Raw genomic sequence first — 17,419 nt, forward strand, 5'->3', positions numbered from 1 at the left:
GTGAAGGGTTGAAAATTGAAACTCGCGCTCCATGCTCTTTGTGAGTGTACTACTTGACCTTTAATTAATGGCTTTGGAAACTCATCATCTCTCGAGCAAGCTGGTGAGGCATCTCGTTATTTTATCTGTCGATTGAGAAAAAGCTCAGCGCAACACACTACCAAATTGAAGCTTGCTGTTTGACCAAGTTAATTAAGGTTGAACATCTAGTTGTCCTTCTCGCGATGACCAAAACAAAGAAACTAGAAAGATTTGCAGTATATGCAAGAATGTCGCCTTTTTCTCGCAATGCAAGAATGCTTCATCGAGCAAGTAGAGGTGGTTCATTCACCTATATAACCCCCCAATCCCATGGAGAGTAATAAATTAACCCTCACACACAATTAAGAGTTGATTTGAGAAGTGCAATCATAGACATATCCTATCTGGGGAGCTGAAGAAATGGAGGTGATAGATACCGTTACTCTTGCAACACACCATGCAGCAGGGTGGGATGTTGACACTCCACTTCCAAGAGTTTTACGGGTTGAGGTCGGATCTCAACAATTGACATTTAGTTGCAGATCTCACGGACGCAAGTATCGCATCTATGGCGATGAGTGGAGCCGTTTTGTTAAACAAAATAGAGGAGCAGTGGTCACTCTTTATGCCGGCGAAGGGGATAACGCCACCCACAGACTCGACGTGAGGCCGTGAGCTTCATAATATATATATGAAGTTAATATTTGTTTTGTGCATTGTTTGTTTGTTTTTCATTTTCTCAGTATTAGTAATGTTTAATGGTTGTGTTGTATTACTATTTTAAATGGGATTTTCCTTTTTCTCTTACCTTTCGCACCTTAGGACTTCATGGCTCTTCTGTTTTCGTGCATACAGTTGTTTAATTTGATACATCTTGTTCATCTTAATAAACTCGACTGATAAGAAAAACACGAATTGATCATGGAAATAGAATAAGGAATAAAAGAAATCTAGTCTTCCAATTGAATTTCTTCGAGTTTTTATGCTTGAAAGTTTTGGCAACTCCTCTTTTCACACTCATTTTTCGTCGTTTTTTTTTTTTTTTTGCTCGATCAAAGATCATACAACGAAGAAAGTTACAAACAACAAGAATCGACCACCCCACAAAAAACCAACACCCAAATCAAAACCCAAACTCAAAAAACAAAACGACAAATGTAACCCACAATGGCCATCGCATCCCCACAGAAACTCTGCCCTCAAAGATAACAGAGCACAGAACATAAAAAACCAACATCATATGACCAAGAAACCAAAGAGCTGAATCCAGCAAATCCAAAACTGCTGAGACAAACCAGCAACCAAAACAGAAAAAGAAACTCACCACCAAGCATTATACATACCATGCCTTCTAATACCTGCGACCGCCAGAGCAAACGCCAAATCATTTCCATTTTTATCAGCAATTGCAGAACAGACATTACCTATTCTGGCCAACCTTATATCAATTTCCTTGAAACAAGGAAGCAGCACCCACGGTCTCAACCCACTGTTCTCAATCCAGCAACATCTCTTTAGAACCAAGTTCAATAATTAAAGAGCTTGTACCATTCCACCCCATAGCTAAAAACATGTCCAAAGCAATAATTAAAGGAATTTTTTAAACAGTTCGGGTTCCTATATTTTGGTATTTTTGTTCAATACACCTGTATTTGACAAAATAAATACAAAATTGAAGGTAATAATATTAATTTTTAGTGTTTAAATTGGATTTTAAAATTGATTTGATAAAAAATCATAATTAACCAATTATATTAACAATTAAATTTTATCTGATCAACCATAAAACTCGAATTAGATGATATTAATCAAACTGTGTTTGACAAATTAAACATAAAATTAAACAAATTCACAATTAGTATTAAATTTATTCTATTAACAAAATAATGAGAAATTCAAACTTAATTATATTAGCAATTAACTTTCATCAAATCAACCTTGAAACTTAAATTAAACACCAAAAATTAACATCATTCCCTTTAAGTACCAAAATATATAACTTTTGTTAAATACATGTATCAAGATTAAATAAAAATTAACATAAATATCACAATAAAAAAATGTCAAGCTTATATAAAAATGATATATTAAGTCTTAAATTAATGAAATTCTAAAATTCTTCTTCTTCATGTTTTGCGTTGATTTTGAATTCCATATGCCCATTGAAACACACTGTCCTTTGTGAGTTCCATAACAATGGTGTTCCGGCTTTAGCCTCTATGGCCGACGACCTTAGAACCTGGCCATGAACTTATGTTGGAGCGTTAGACTATCCATAAATCCGATATTATTAATAAGGCCCAAAAACAACTTTTAAAAAATAATTTTAGAAAAATGAATTCACTTTCTAGAAAAATTGATATTTTTGGGTTTTGATAATTTTGCATAAAATATTTTCTGTTTTTGTTAAATTTTCTTGAAATCCTTCTCTAAAAGTTGTTTTTAGTGAAACAAATAATATTTATTACAAAATATTATAATAGTATTTCCTTCCGATAATCGAAATTTATTTTATAATAACATAATATTTTATAATAATTAATATAATATATAAACATAATAATAAACAATGACAAAATTAAAACTTAATTTAATTTACTTATACTATATATATGTGAATGCATAATGACACATTTGGGTTGGAAATTATAAATGAAGATAAGTATGATTTAAACAAAAAATCATATTACTTAAATTTAAATGTAATGCCCCTAACCCGAATCCATCATCGGAATAGAGTTACGGAGCATTACCGGAGTTACCGATTTATTTATCAAATACTTTATTTCATCTAACGTTCATATTTGGAACTTATTTAAATCAAACATATTGTCCCTTAAACATACTTATTTTTCTCGACATGTTTTACTTCAATTTATTACTCGTCTCAATATACTTAATTTCCTTGTATCAACGTATCAAAGATAATCACATATTTACATGTCATGATAAATATCATTCTCTTGCCATTTCTTCATAAACATAAATCAGGTAATTCATTATATCGATATTTCATGCATTTAAAAATACAATTCAAGTTACATTAACTTACCTTGTTGCTTGTTCATGTTTATAATTTAATTAATCCGATTTCTTTTCTTTTCCACGTTCAAGTCTCGCATTCGAGTCATCCATATCTTTATAAATAAATTTGATCGTCGTTTTCATTTATTTCATGTTCTAATACATTCAATTAATGCTCTAAACAAAATTACCATTTTACCCCTAAACTTTTAATTAATGACGATTTCATCCTTAGGCTCAAAAAAATAAAATTCTTGCAATCTAATCCTTATTTCCAGCCGTTATTCTCATACAAATTGATAACAACCCATGAATTCTAGAAAATATCAGAAATTTCCATAATTTCAACACTTTTCAATTTAATCCTTAAAACATGTTTTTCCCCGATCTTGAACTAAATTAATAATTTCATTCAATTTAGAAATTTTAAATAATAAAATAATCCATTTCATGCAAATTGGTCATTTCTAACATTTTTACAAAATTTCCCATAAAGTTTTACTTTTATTCAATTTAGTCCCTGAGCCTAAAACATGCAAATTAGCATGCTAGATGAATATTCATACATATTTTCCTCCTCCTCCTCTCCATTCCACATCCTTAATCTATATAACATGCTATAAATGACATTATCAATAATTTCACTATTTACTTATATGTATACTCAAAACTATCCATTTGAGTCATAATCACTAAATTATTTATATCTTGAGCTACAGAACTCGAAATTAAGATCCGCTAATTTTCCCTGAAACTAGACTTACATACATTCTTACCATAAATTTTTTATAATTTTTGGTTTAGCATTCTTCAAAGTCACACTTGTTCTGCTGTCTGACAGTTGTGACCCTTCTTCACTAAAAATTAATTATCTCATTGTACAGGATTTGAATGATGTTCCCGTTTGTTTCCCTTGAAAATAGACTCATTCAAGATTATAAAAATATAAAATTAAGCCCCAAATTAGTTTTCTCCAATTTTTTATGATTTTCAAAACTCAGAACAGGGGAACCCAAAATCATTCTGACCTTGTCTCATAAAATTTATTATATCTCACAATTTATAATTCCATTGCTTACTCCGTTTCTTCTATGAAAAACTAGACTTAGCAACCTTTAATTTCATATTTTATTCAACCTCTAATTCAATTTCCACAATTTTTGGTGATTTTCCAAATTTTGACAACTGCTACTATTTAAAACTGTTTTAGTGCAACATATTGATTACCAAGTTTATGACACCTTTATTTCCACCTTACATGAGAAACTGTACTTAAAATATATTGAAATCTTGAAGTTCTTACCTTGTCCTATTGATTTCAATCTTTAACTTGATTTTTCTCTCTCCTCCAGCTTCTGTTCCTTGAATCCAACTTGATATTCTAACTCCCCTTAGTCTCCTTAACATTTTTCTCTCTTGGTAGCTATGGAAATTCTTTTGATTTCTATGTGAAAATGGTGATTTTTTTGTGGAAGGACTAAATTGTAAAGAAAAGAAAGTTTCTTCTTCTCTTTTCTTTCTAACGTGGGATGCATGGAAATGGATGGTGTTGTTCCCTCTTTCTTTTTTTTTTTTCCATACACACATATAATATATACTAAATAAAATAATAAAATAATAATAAATATCTTATTAAAATATTAAATAAATAATAATTATCTAATTAAATAATTATAAAATATCACCAACATCATCATTACTTTCTAGATTTCTCTCTCTTCTAATTGACCATTTTGTCCTTCGTGATCTTTTAAAATTCCATTCTTGAGTCATCACTTAATTTGGTAAAATTGTATTTAGTCCCTCATAATTCTTCACCTATTCAATTTGGTCCTAATTCATTAATTTTCTTTGGTTTCTAGATCATTCCATGTAGCACCCCAAACCTGGCCCAGAAGTTATAGCTAGATCCGGCATGCCACATCAAAAACGTAAAAAAAAAATTTCCATTCTAAGTCCAGAAAATCGTACTTCATGTTCAAAAGATTAATTCATTAAGGGTTAAAGTGAATGGAAGTCGTGCACCGTAGGAAACCGGAAAAGAGGTGGTGAGTCCATCTGATCGCTTAAGTACCAAGCTCCTTCGGATCCAATCCTAGACATGCATACCGCCATTGCCACACCTTAACGTCATGGATATTTCGAGGAAACCGATTCGATTAAGTCATTTTAGGAAAAGTGATTAATTTTGGAAAATACTTTCATTGCGGAAGCTTTGCTTGTTGTCGTGTTATTTTGAAATCAACTGTTGTTTTTGAAAACACGCCTAAAGCTATCCAATTTCAACAGTTAAAATAAGTATTACCTATCTTAGTAATACATATTAAAACCATCAAAAATAAATAAGCGGCCTTATTACATTTAAAAGCCCAAAACCTCAAACGTAATTAAAAGGATGTCCAGTTCACCGAAGAAAATCAAACTTTCGAACGGTGGCCACTCCAATTCCCTCACAGCTCCAAGCCCACTATGGTTGGGGATTACTGCGTGGATGAAAATAAAAGGGTGAGTTTGGGAAACTCATGTGTAAAATAACCCAACCATAGCCTATATCACTCAACCCACGAAACATAATAAGTTGGCCTTAGCCTGCAATGTAATTCGAATAAAGCCCATAGGCCCATAATGTAACGTAATGATATTACATGTTTATGCGAAACCCAACCATATCCAACCGTATACACCCCGTACCAACTTTACACCGTGGGGAGACAACTCGACCCACCCAACCGCTACACACCACGTAATTTGCAGCATGGCTGCGTAATGTATAATGTGACAGAGTTACAGATATAGATAATCGTGGCAAAGCCACCAGAACAGATATATGTGGCAGAGCCACCAGATCAGATATTTGTGGCATAGCCACCAGAACGCTTCCTCCATAATATAACCCATGTCCCCATGCAACAGATATATAATCATGGCATACATCATACAGAATCAGATCGCTATGCTTTTCAGTCAAAATTAATCCTACAGGTATAACGGTAATTTTGCACCTAGGGGTATAACAGTAATTTTCCATACATAGGGGTATTATAGCAATTTAGCTACTTTCAGGGTTTTCATGCATATCCTAACTATTTACATACTATCAGAACACTTACCGCACATACTTACCGAATTGGGCCCGTTGGCCCATGAACCCGATCTTTGGCCCATTAAGCCCAAATTATCAAAATGTACTAAATCGCAGATCGCAGTTTATTACTTTAGATTACCAAATATACAAACCCAACTATTTTACGAGCATTCAGACATCAAGAAATTCCCAAAATACCGACTTTTCGGCATTTCGCTTTTCGCTTTTGCCAATCTAGTCTATGAGAGGTGTCATTACACACACATTTACGATATATATCTGATGAGATCCACACACGAACCGCCTACAATTGGATTACTAACACGTTAATCTAACTATTCAAATACAAACTACGATTAACCCCTTACAATATTCGACCAACCACACCTACAGATCATAGTAAGCTTATAAGAAATCAATAAGCAACTCATTAACAAATTTTTGTCAATGTTTACCACATAATCATAATTTCACCGCAAGCTGTCTTCCCGAGCAATAGTCACTAAATCATTTATAACTGAGCTACGAAACTCCAAATCAAGTGCCGTTAATTTTCCCTGAAAATAGACTCATATATCTTCTATCCATAAAATTTTCAGAATTTGGTTTATCCAATCAATACCAGATTTTTCTCAAAGTTTCCCATGTTTCACTGTTTGACTAATCTGACCACTCTTCATTACGAATCAAATTTATCATTGTACAGAATTCAAAATATGTTCTCGTTTATTCCATTTGAAACTAGACTCAATAATCTTTAATTACATAATTAATTCAGCTTCTAATTCTTCTCCCAAAATTTATGGTGATTTTCCAAAGTCACGTTACTGCTGTTGTCCCAAGCAGATTTATTACCAAATCACTCTTTCACACATACCTTGCATGTATGTTATTTAAACATGTATATCACTAATCAATCATCACATATCTATGATTTTACTTAAGTATAATCTCCATTTCATCATTTTAAAGCACAACATATTAGCTGATTTTTTCCTTTAACATCTAAGGCACATGCATGCTCATTTGTTTGACTCAACTTCACCTATCTTCCATTTTTCATCAAAAGAACATGAAACAACAACCATTTCCTTCATTTTAATTCATGACTAAATGCTCACAACACAACTAAAAATTAAAATATACTTCAAGAGTTAAGGTAGAATCAAGAAGAACTCATGAACCTCAAAATAGAAGCAAGGTACCAAGAACTTACCTTCAATTTTCCTCCTCCTAATGACCGAATACTCAAGAGCTTTCTCCTCTCCTTTCTCTTCTCTAACTTTCAACTATGATGAACAAAGATGGACAAAACTTTGTTCTTTTCACCTCTTTTTCTTTTAATAAAACTTCATATTTCATCCATTTAATTCTTTAATACAAAAGACATGAAATTCTTATCATGAAACATTTACCTAACCCATTATCATGAAACATTTACCTAACCAATTATCATGGAACATTTACCTAACCAATTATCATGGAACATTTACCTAACCTATTATCATGGAATATTTACCTAACCTATTATCAATTTGTATCAATTTGTACCATAAATTATGGATATCAAGTGCACATTTTGTCTACAATAACATGATGGCTAGCCACTTCATGTAAAATGGGAGGTTTGTCATGCAAATCCTCCTATTTTGCACTCCTATTTATTTGGCCACTTCAATTTAGCCTATAGCATTTTCAAACATTTTCACATAGGTCCTATTTCATAATTTCACCCCCTTTTTCTTATGGAACAAAAATTAACTAAAATTGTCGGGTTCTATCTTAAGTTTGGGCTTTCTAGAGGCCCACTAACATAATTAAACCTATGCCAACATTCACAGGATTCCCGAAAATTGGGGCGTTACATTCCACCCTTAAAATATTTGCACTATTAGTCCCTCAACCTTTTCATATTTACACTTCAACCCCTTAAATTTTGAGTATTTACTCTTGGGCAACAAAATTTTTCTCACTTTTACAATTTAGTCCTTTCTTGAATTAATATGTCATAATATACTTCCCAAAGACATAACTCAAATTTCCTCTTCTTGTCACTTTATTTCATTATTTTACTATATTAAAGATAATATATTACTGTATAAATTTTTGGGTGATACATTTCTTTTCCCCTCAAAAGAAATTTCGTCCTTGAAATTTCCTTGTTTTCTTTTGCTCATGGACTTCATTATCTCTATAATTCTATAGTTCTTTTCTTCATATATTCATCTAATTTATCATTTATATCCATTCTCTATACCTTCATTTCACAATTTATTTTTAATTCAATATTTTCAAACATGAATTAGAGATAATCCCTTACCTTGTGACGAAAATTGTTTACCTTTTTAAAGAGGCCCAGTAGACTAAACAGAACACTTAGGATATACAGAACAAATACAGAGGTGCATTATTATGTACTATTAAACAGAGAGCACAAATGTGCTAAACGGAAAGAACTAATGTGCTAATAATCAAAGAGTGCGCTAGAGTTCTTTAATGGCATGCCAAAATATCCTAGTAGTTCTAAATTCCGCCTACTTGAGCATTAGAATTGAATTACATATACTATATATATATGAATGCATAATGACACATTTGGGTTGGAAATGATAAATGAAGATAAATATGATTTAAACAAATACTCATATTACTTAAATTTAAATTTATTACTAAAATAAAATTGTAATATTAAATAAATTATTAAAATAATTAATAATTTATGATAATATTAAATATAAATAATTAAATATACATGTTAATAATATTGAACATTATAATATTTGATATTAATACTTTAATATTTGTAAAATATATATATATATTAACAATAATATTAAACTTGATTCAAAGTTAATTTTTATTCAAAATAAAATTACTTATAGATGAACTTTTTCCAAAAAATAATTTACGTTTTTCAAATGATAGATCAATTTATAGGAAAAAGGGCTTGTTTCCCATTAGCTTGTAAATCGTTTTGATGACAAAATTGCTTTCCATTAAACAAACACAAGCAAAATAAAACTTTTTGTAAGTCTCTTTTTGTAAAATTGTATTTACACATTTATTCAATTCTCATTTAACCTAACTAGCCTTGGAACCCATTGAAAGTAGAGGTGAGCAAAACTCGATTCGATTAAAAAAATTGAAAAATTCAAATTTCAAGTTAATCGAATCGAGTTTCGAGTTCAAGTCAAGTTGAATCTCATAATTCGAATAACTCGAATAATTCGAATAACAGATTGATGTGAATACCCTTTTGGTCCCTATTAACTTTGAAAATAAGCAAATTGCTCTCTCTCTCAACAAAAATTACAAAATAATTCAAAATAATTTTTAAATTCAAAATATTTATAAAATTTCAAATTTTATATTTTTAAAAAATTATAATATATATAAATTTTAAAATTTTCTAAAATAATAATTTAGGGACCTAATTAATGATTCAAATTTACTTTTTATTATTATTATTTTGCTTAGAAAAAAATTCAAATATATATGGTTTCAAATTTATGTGCTCTAATATGAAATTAGTCATAATGTAACAATATTTTTATTTGGCATGTTTAAATTTTTTTTTAATTTGACTCAAAGAATTTCACTCAATTTGACTCAACTCGATTCGGAAAGGAATTCAAATTGAGTTAGGATGATAAAATAGGAGTCGTGAACTTGATTAACTTAAAAGTTTTTCACTCTATTCGATTGAATGCTCACCCCTAATTAAAAGATAGATCAAATTATACAACTCCAAACAAAAGAGCAATGGAGCCTAAGGGTTAAGGTAGCAAGGGAAAAGCAAAAAAGAGAAAAAGAAAACGCAAAGGGTACTTAATTTATTATAAACTCCCATGTAATATATAAAGTAAATAGAAATGCAAAGAGGATTTTGCATTTTTCTCATAAATTGAAAAGAAACAAAGCAGGAAAAAACACACTTAATTCACATATAATTAATATATTATGAAGCCCACTACAGGAAAACAGGGCTTTAGCGGCGTTTTTAGCGGCGTTTTACCAAAAAACGCCACAAAAATTGTAAAACATAGAGCAATAGTGGCGTTTTACCAAAAACGCCGCTAAAAACAGAGCAATAGCGGCTTTTTTGTTAAAACGCCGCTAAAAACAGAGCAATAGCGGCGCTTTTGGTAAAACGCCGCTAAAAACCGAAGCATTAGCAGCGCTTTTGGTAAAATGCCGCTAAAAACCGGAGCATTAACGGCGCTTTTGGTAAAACACCGCTAAAAACCAGAGCATTAGCGGGGCTTTCGGTAAAACGCCGCTAAAAGTCATATAACCCCTAAAAACCTAAACCCCAAAAAAAATCATAAACACTAATCTATAATCCCTAAAACACTAAACTCTTAAACCTTAAAAAAACTTAACCCCTAAACTATAACCCCTAAAATACTAAACCCCAAAAAACATCACATGGATGTTGATGTACATCATATGTTAAATATTTTCTTATATAATTATAAAAGAGATAGTATTAATTTTAAAATATTAAATTAATTATCATTATAGTTTAAGGTTTATGATTTAGGGCATATGGTTAAGGGTTTAAGGTTTACGAGTTACTATTTTAAGTTTTATGGATTATGGGTTTAGGGATTATGGTTTAAGGGTTAGGGGTCTAGGATTAAGAGTTTATATTTTAGGATTTAGGATTTAGGGTCTAGAGATTAAAGATTAAGAGTTTAGGGTTTAGTTAATTAATGTTTTTAATTTATATGATAAATATTTTCTTTTATAATTGTAAAAAGATAATATTAATTTAAAAATATTGAATCAATTAATCATTATAGTTTAGGGTTTATGATTTAGGGTATATGATTGAGGGTTTAAGGTTTATGAGTTACTATTTTAAGGTTTATGTATTATGGTTTAAGGGTTGGGGTTTAAAATTTAAGGGTTAGGGGTTATGGGTTATGGGTTTAGGGTTAATGTTTTATATTTTAGGATTTTAGAGTTTAGAGATTAATGGTTTAAATTAATTAGTGTTTTTAATTTATATATTAAATAATTTCTTATATGATTGTAAAGAGATAATTTTAATTTTAATATATTAAAATTATGATTATAGTTTAAATTATTTAAGAGATAATAGATAAACTTTATATATATATTAAATGATTTAGGATTTAAGGTTTACTTGATATTTGTTAAATGATAAAATTTTATACAACCAATTAATACTTTTATTTTAAAAATATTTAATCTAAACTATTTGATATATTTAAATATTAGATTTAAAAAACATTAATAAATAAATAACAACATTGATAACAAATAAAATGAAATACAAAAATAAAAATAAAATATAAAATAGAGATTAGTGGCATTTTCATGAAAAACGCGCAAAATATATACAATAATAGCGTTTTTTATAAAACGCCAAAAAAATGCAATAAAAAAAGTGGCGCTCTTTTATCCACAAATTCCCCCTGAAACGTCTAATTTCCGCCCTAAAATCGGTATCCTCAAAACCCTTTAGGTGTTTCTCTCTACCGCTTTTGCTACTTTCCAATTTTCCTGTAGATCGCATTTGAATTCATCAAACGACCATGGAAGCTCTCTCTCTCGGTTCACTTTCCTCTCGATCAAGCTTTACAAGGCAACAAGAATTTCGATCCATCTGCCATGGAAGACCTAATGAAGCTTTTCGAGATCGAATCTTACAAAGCATGGGCAGCTTTGGAGCTAGTGGAAGAAAAACAAGTGAAAGGAGCTAAAATAACCATGCCGATATTGAGTTTCGATCAGATGGGATTAAAAGACGATCTCCTCCGTGGAATCTACAATTACGGCTTTGAAAAGTTGTCGGCTATTCAGCAGAGAGCCGTTATGCCGATAATCAATGGCCTCGATGTGATTGCTCAAGCCCAATCTGGTACCGGAAAAACTTCCATGATTGCTCTCACTGTTTGTCAAGTGGTCGACACCGCTAGCAGAGAGTATGTTTTTTATTTCAATTCTTTGACCTGTTTTAAAAATAGTTGTTTTTGACAGATTTAACTGTGTTCTGATATCGATTTCATGTGATTTTTTACAAAAGCCCTAATTTTTAGATACCTCATAGCTAAAACCTTAAATTTGAGATGTTTCTTATTCGAAGAGTAAAAAATAATGCTATTGAAAGATGGTAAATTAGGGAAGGTGTTTGAGGCTTGAATTTTGTTTAGGATTAATCTATAATTTATTTAATTTATTTTGAAGTATGAATTGTCAATATGCTAAGTAGTGTTATTTTAGGGTTCAAGCGTTGATATTGTCACCTACAAGAGAATTGGCGTCTCAAACAGAGAAAGTGATACGGACAATTGGCGATTTCATGAATATACAAGCACACGCATGTATTGGAGGCAAAAGTGTGGGTGAAGATATAAGAAAACTAGAAAACGGAGTTCATGTAGTATCGGGAGCTCCAGGTAGAGTCTGTGATATGATCAAGAGGAGAACCTTACGTACAAGAGCTATTAAACTATTGATTCTCGATGAATCTGATGAGATGTTAAGCAGAGGGTTCAAAGATCAAATTTATGATGTTTACAGACATCCTCCAACCGAGCTTCAGGTGCCTTTCTCACTTTCTTATCGTGCCTTGTTCAAGTTTGTGTTATTTTTTGTTATAAGAAGAACCTCAAGCATTGGAAGTCTGATAACAGTTGTAATGTTCCTAGGCACTACAAGTTTGTGTTGCTTACCAATTTTTACTCAGTTTTAAAGTTAATGAATTTAACCTGAGTTATTGTGATGTTTTTGTTGACTTGTTGCTATTATCTTGCAACATTGTTTCCTGGGTGAAGCCAGGAAATTATTTTAGGGGCCAAAAGTGAAAAAGGGGGGGGGCAAAGTATAATTTTGCATTATCTAAAGTTGAAGAAAGCAGCAATTGCAACACAATGTGCATGGAGAGGAAGAGTAGCTCGTAAAGAACTGCGGAAGCTTAAGATGGTATGTCTTTTTCGTCCTGCTGAACTTTTTATAGAAATTTGTTGTCTTCTATATTTTAGAACCTTGAAAATGGTTGGCAGCTGGCATACTTGTCTTCTGTGGCCCTCTTCTCTGCTTAAATTTGAAATCAGAGCACTAAGAAGTTGCAGCTTTGCTAAGATATTTTTGGGGAGGTTATTCAAATTTGAGTTTTGAGTTTTATTTTGGGTACAAGTTAAAGCCTATTCAAGATATCCATGCTCTGGCGAAATCTTATCTAAAATTTACTAAATCTTTTACATAAATATTTTTTTTTTGTGTGTGGGTTGGGGGGTTACTTATTTTTCTCTATATGCAAACCTTGTTTACAAATATTAATAGTATAGATTACAAATATTATGATTTTTTAAAAAAAAATTATATAATGATTTCTTTTTGTAATCTTATCAAACTGACCAAACGGTTCTGTATCATATTCATCACTAATAAATTGAGGATACCAATTACATCCTGACTAAATTGGCCAAATCTGCACAAAATCTGGTGAAGAGGGAAAACTGGAGTTGTTCCCATCGAATTGGTTGGTGCTGATAACCTTATTTTATTTTAATTATTATTTGTTTACTAGTATACAAAATAAGTGAAGAAAGGTTGAAACAAGCTTTGGATGCAGAATCAAAAATAGTTCAGTTGAAGACTGTTATGCACAGGTTTGTTTGTGCCCTTACTGAGAAAAGATTAATATAAATTCTTTCAGTAAACTACCAGAATCTGGGATAGCGCTTTTTTGCATGCATATTGCTGAAGCTGTGTTTATTCATTTCTTCCACTCTTTTTGTCTTTTTCCTAGTTAAAATCATTTCTTTGTTGGCAGTCTTGAAGAAAAGATTTCAGACATTGAATCTGAAAACCAAGTTTTGAGGCAGCAAACCCTATTAAATTGTATTATCTCTCTGTTGCTGGTAGATTGCCCATTTATTTAAACATAATATTTAAATTCTAAATTTAAATTCATCAATTTTTATATTTAGTTTTAAAGCTAAAGTTTTAATAGAAAATTTAATTTAATTTTATAGGTTTTAAGTTTTTTACTCTGATTAATTGAGATGGTTCTAATTGTTTTATTTACTTTAATGTTAATTGCAGTCTAAAGAATGCTTGAGAAAGGAAAGGGAGAGAGTGTCTAATTACCTGCATTCAAGCAGTGAGACAAAATTGTTAGAGGTGAGTGAAATGGCTGGAATAGGTTAATGAAGAGCCGTTTTTCTGTGGGCTTAATTTTGGCTTGATGGTGATTTTCTTTTTCTTAGTGAATTTCGTTAATTCTTTGCTCAAAGACAGCCACTCAGATGAACAGTGTTTGATGAATGAAAGTAGTCACTTAGATGTAACAATAGAAGCTGCGTGAATTCTCTTTGAGTGGAAAGATCTGGTTGTTGTTTTATATGTTTCCTTCTAGCTATCTAGGCATTGAGATTGCATGTTTTTGACGTATGAATTGACATGGAATTATGTGATAAGAATTAACAATAAGTTCTTATAAAGATAGTTCTATAATTCCTAAAGCATTCTATTGATTACTGTTTGTTCTTTATCTAGAAAGTGCAAAATGAGTTGTTGGTCACATATGCAAATCGGCTACTTGAAAAGGAGCATTAGGGATGCGAGGCCTTGCTTAGAGATGACGAGGTATTGTTCAATTTTTTCTTTTCTAGCAATGCTTACTCTTCTTGCTATTAGCTCCAGCAAATGTATCGTTAGATATTAACTTGGCCTTCTTTACACTCTGTAGGTGGAGGATCTTTCTAGGATGTATGTGCTTTATTGTAAAATACCTCGAGGCTTGGAGCACATTGCTAATGTATTCAAGGTGTCTGAATATTTTGTTTTCTCTGCTCGCAAACCAATTGATCTTCTTTCTCATGTCCCTAAAAACTAAACCTAAAGTACTTCCTTGTTGCAAAGATGTTATCTTTGAAGGTACAACCTTGGTTCAACAAAGTAAGATGCTGTGAGTAACTATGTTAATTTTGTTGTTGTCCTTCTACACCCTATTTTGTAATCGTCTACTTGCATATTTGCATATACTTAATAATAATCTCCGTCAACTAATTATTCTAATTTTTATTTAATTGTTTTGTTTCAACATTTTATTTTTATTTGAGTTGAAAGAAGAAAAACATAAATTGCAATTTTGACTTAGTTAATCAATTTAAATAATCAATGTTGATATTTCACATGGGAATTAAGTCCTTATTTCATTTAAGGAACTTCATTATAATATCTTATTTTATTGATATCTTTATATTTAATTTAATTTTTATTATTTATTTTAGTTTTGATTCTAAATTTTTATTTTTATTTTAATATTTAAGATAACTTGAGTTCTAACTTTTGGATTTTAATTGTGTTATTAATTTATTATTTTAAATTTTAAATTTAAATTCATTAATTTTTGTATTTAGTTTTAAAGTTAAAATTTTAATAGAAAATTTAATTTGATAATGAATTTTAAATTTTTTATATTTTTCATGATTTTTATAATATTTTGTAATATTTTTTTTGAATTTTATGATTTTTAGCGGCGTTTGTAGGAAAAGTGCCGCTAAAGGTCTTGATCTTTAGCGGCGTTTGTAGGAAAAGTGCCGCTAAAGGTTATGATCTTAAGCGGTGTTTGTAGGAAAAGCGCCGCTAAAGATCTTGATATTTAGCGGTGTTTGTAGGAAAAGCGCCGCTAAAGATCTTGATATTTAGCGGCGTTTGTGGGAAAGCGCCGCTAAAGGTCATGATCTTTAGCGGCGTTTGTGGAAAAAGCGCCGTTAAAGATCATGATCTTTAGCGGCATTTTTTCAAATAAATACTGCAAACTTTAGTGGCGCCATCTATAGGTGTTTTTTGCGGCGCTTGTAAAAGCGCCGCTAAAGACCTTAAAAAACGCTGCTAAAAGTCAATTTTGCTGCAGTGGCTCCACAGTAGACCAAGAAATGCTTAAATTGTAGACATTTATGAAAGTCGCTATTTCACTTGGATATTGGGGAACTCCGCATTTTCTGTAGAAAAAATTGCATTTTTATGAAACTTTGAGGCATATTCTCAATAGGTAAAAGTGGAGTTGAATCATAAAATTATGTTTTCATATTCTACTTCATGAAACCTTTACAAGGTATATTATATGTTCGAAATAGTTGAGTGATGAATAAGAAATTAATGCTCAGAGTAAGCTACTTGGAAATATTTATTAAGGAAAAGAAAGCTTAGATCTCACATTGGTTAAATACCAAATATGAGATGTGTTTATTTATGGGAACCCTCTTGAAAGGTGATTAAATGACTAAGCTTGGAACTCTGCATCGCTTGCAAATCTCAACTCGACGAGGTTAGGGCGCATTGGAGGGTCCCATTGGTGTGCATCATCTAGTAGAAATTGAACCTACGAATTCTCCAATTATGAGTTGGGCATTTTAACCATTCAGCCATGGATGTTTAGCGGGGATTCTTGTACACGGTGAATAACCAAATTATCAAATTTCAATTGAAATGAAATCTTAATTCATATCCTGGATTTTCAAATTGATAGAGATTAAGAATTTTCACTATTTCTTAGATTCATGCACCCATATGACGTGGGCGACATGAAATGTCCGAACCAGTTGGGCCCGAAATGGGTCTGCGAAAATATAATTTTTCCGCAGCAAATATATATACAAAATTTGATATAAAAGGATTTATATATTGAATTATTTGATTCTAATCAATTTGATTTTATTTTAGTCAAACTAATTCAGTTGCCCCTTTAATGCAGATTTTGTCTCCTTGTACATGAATATATCCAAAAATTCCTCCACTTTGAATGCCTATAAAAGGCTAAGACTTCTTCTGAATTCTTTGCTCATTTTCACTCTCCCACACTGATTTTTTTGTTGCTCTCAAAACTCTTCCTTTCTTCTTTGAATTTTTCAAAAGTTCCGATAATAGAAAAAGGTAAAGTTTATTCGTTGATTGTTGTAGAGGTGCTACTACTTTGATCACTATTGTTGTTGTATCTTGGGAGACCTTCGACCAACGTTTCTCCAAATACTGTCGGAGCGGCCGAATCTGTCTTTAAGGAAACTGTGTTTCACAAGCCTCAACGTTTCGTAAAATCTTTTTCCTTCCTGTTTATTTCAACTTCTGTTACGGTTTTTATTTTTATTTTTGTATTTAACGAATTAATTATAAATCATTCTATTTGATTATATATGTGTTTATTTATATTTAATTATTTTGTTTGCTAACTTGTTTTTGTCCAGCATTTTCTCCTTGGCATAAAGAGCGATCGCTTTTCCACTATTTTGTTGAGCAAAACGGATCGACTCA

General features: G+C 31.2%; 1 protein-coding gene across 1 annotated transcript; it reads left to right on the forward strand.

Moving 5' to 3' along the window:
• Positions 1-441: 441 nt before the first annotated feature.
• On the forward strand, positions 442-15,002 carry LOC108459884 (eukaryotic initiation factor 4A-III homolog). The gene is made up of 6 exons (XM_053026821.1): positions 442-684; positions 11,669-12,084; positions 12,383-12,704; positions 13,871-13,936; positions 14,210-14,287; positions 14,856-15,002. The coding sequence occupies exons 1-6, from the start codon at positions 442-444 to the stop codon at positions 15,000-15,002; spliced, it is 1,272 nt and encodes a 423-aa protein (XP_052882781.1).
• Positions 15,003-17,419: the final 2,417 nt, after the last annotated feature.

This window comes from Gossypium arboreum, chromosome 4, assembly GCF_025698485.1.
Source record: "Gossypium arboreum isolate Shixiya-1 chromosome 4, ASM2569848v2, whole genome shotgun sequence".
Classification (NCBI taxonomy): domain Eukaryota; kingdom Viridiplantae; phylum Streptophyta; class Magnoliopsida; order Malvales; family Malvaceae; genus Gossypium; species Gossypium arboreum.

What these genes read in the sequence shown, in the direction of transcription:
- LOC108459884 (XM_053026821.1), top strand. Translation starts at nt 442, where the DNA reads ATGGAGGTGATAGATACCGTTACTCTTGCAACACACCATGCAGCAGGG. An exon ending in GTCGACACCGCTAGCAGAGA is followed by an intron (nt 12,085 to 12,382) that starts GTATGTTTTTTA and finishes GTGTTATTTTAG; the next exon opens with GGTTCAAGCGTTGATATTGT. An exon ending in ATCCTCCAACCGAGCTTCAG is followed by an intron (nt 12,705 to 13,870) that starts GTGCCTTTCTCA and finishes ATATTGCTGAAG; the next exon opens with CTGTGTTTATTCATTTCTTC.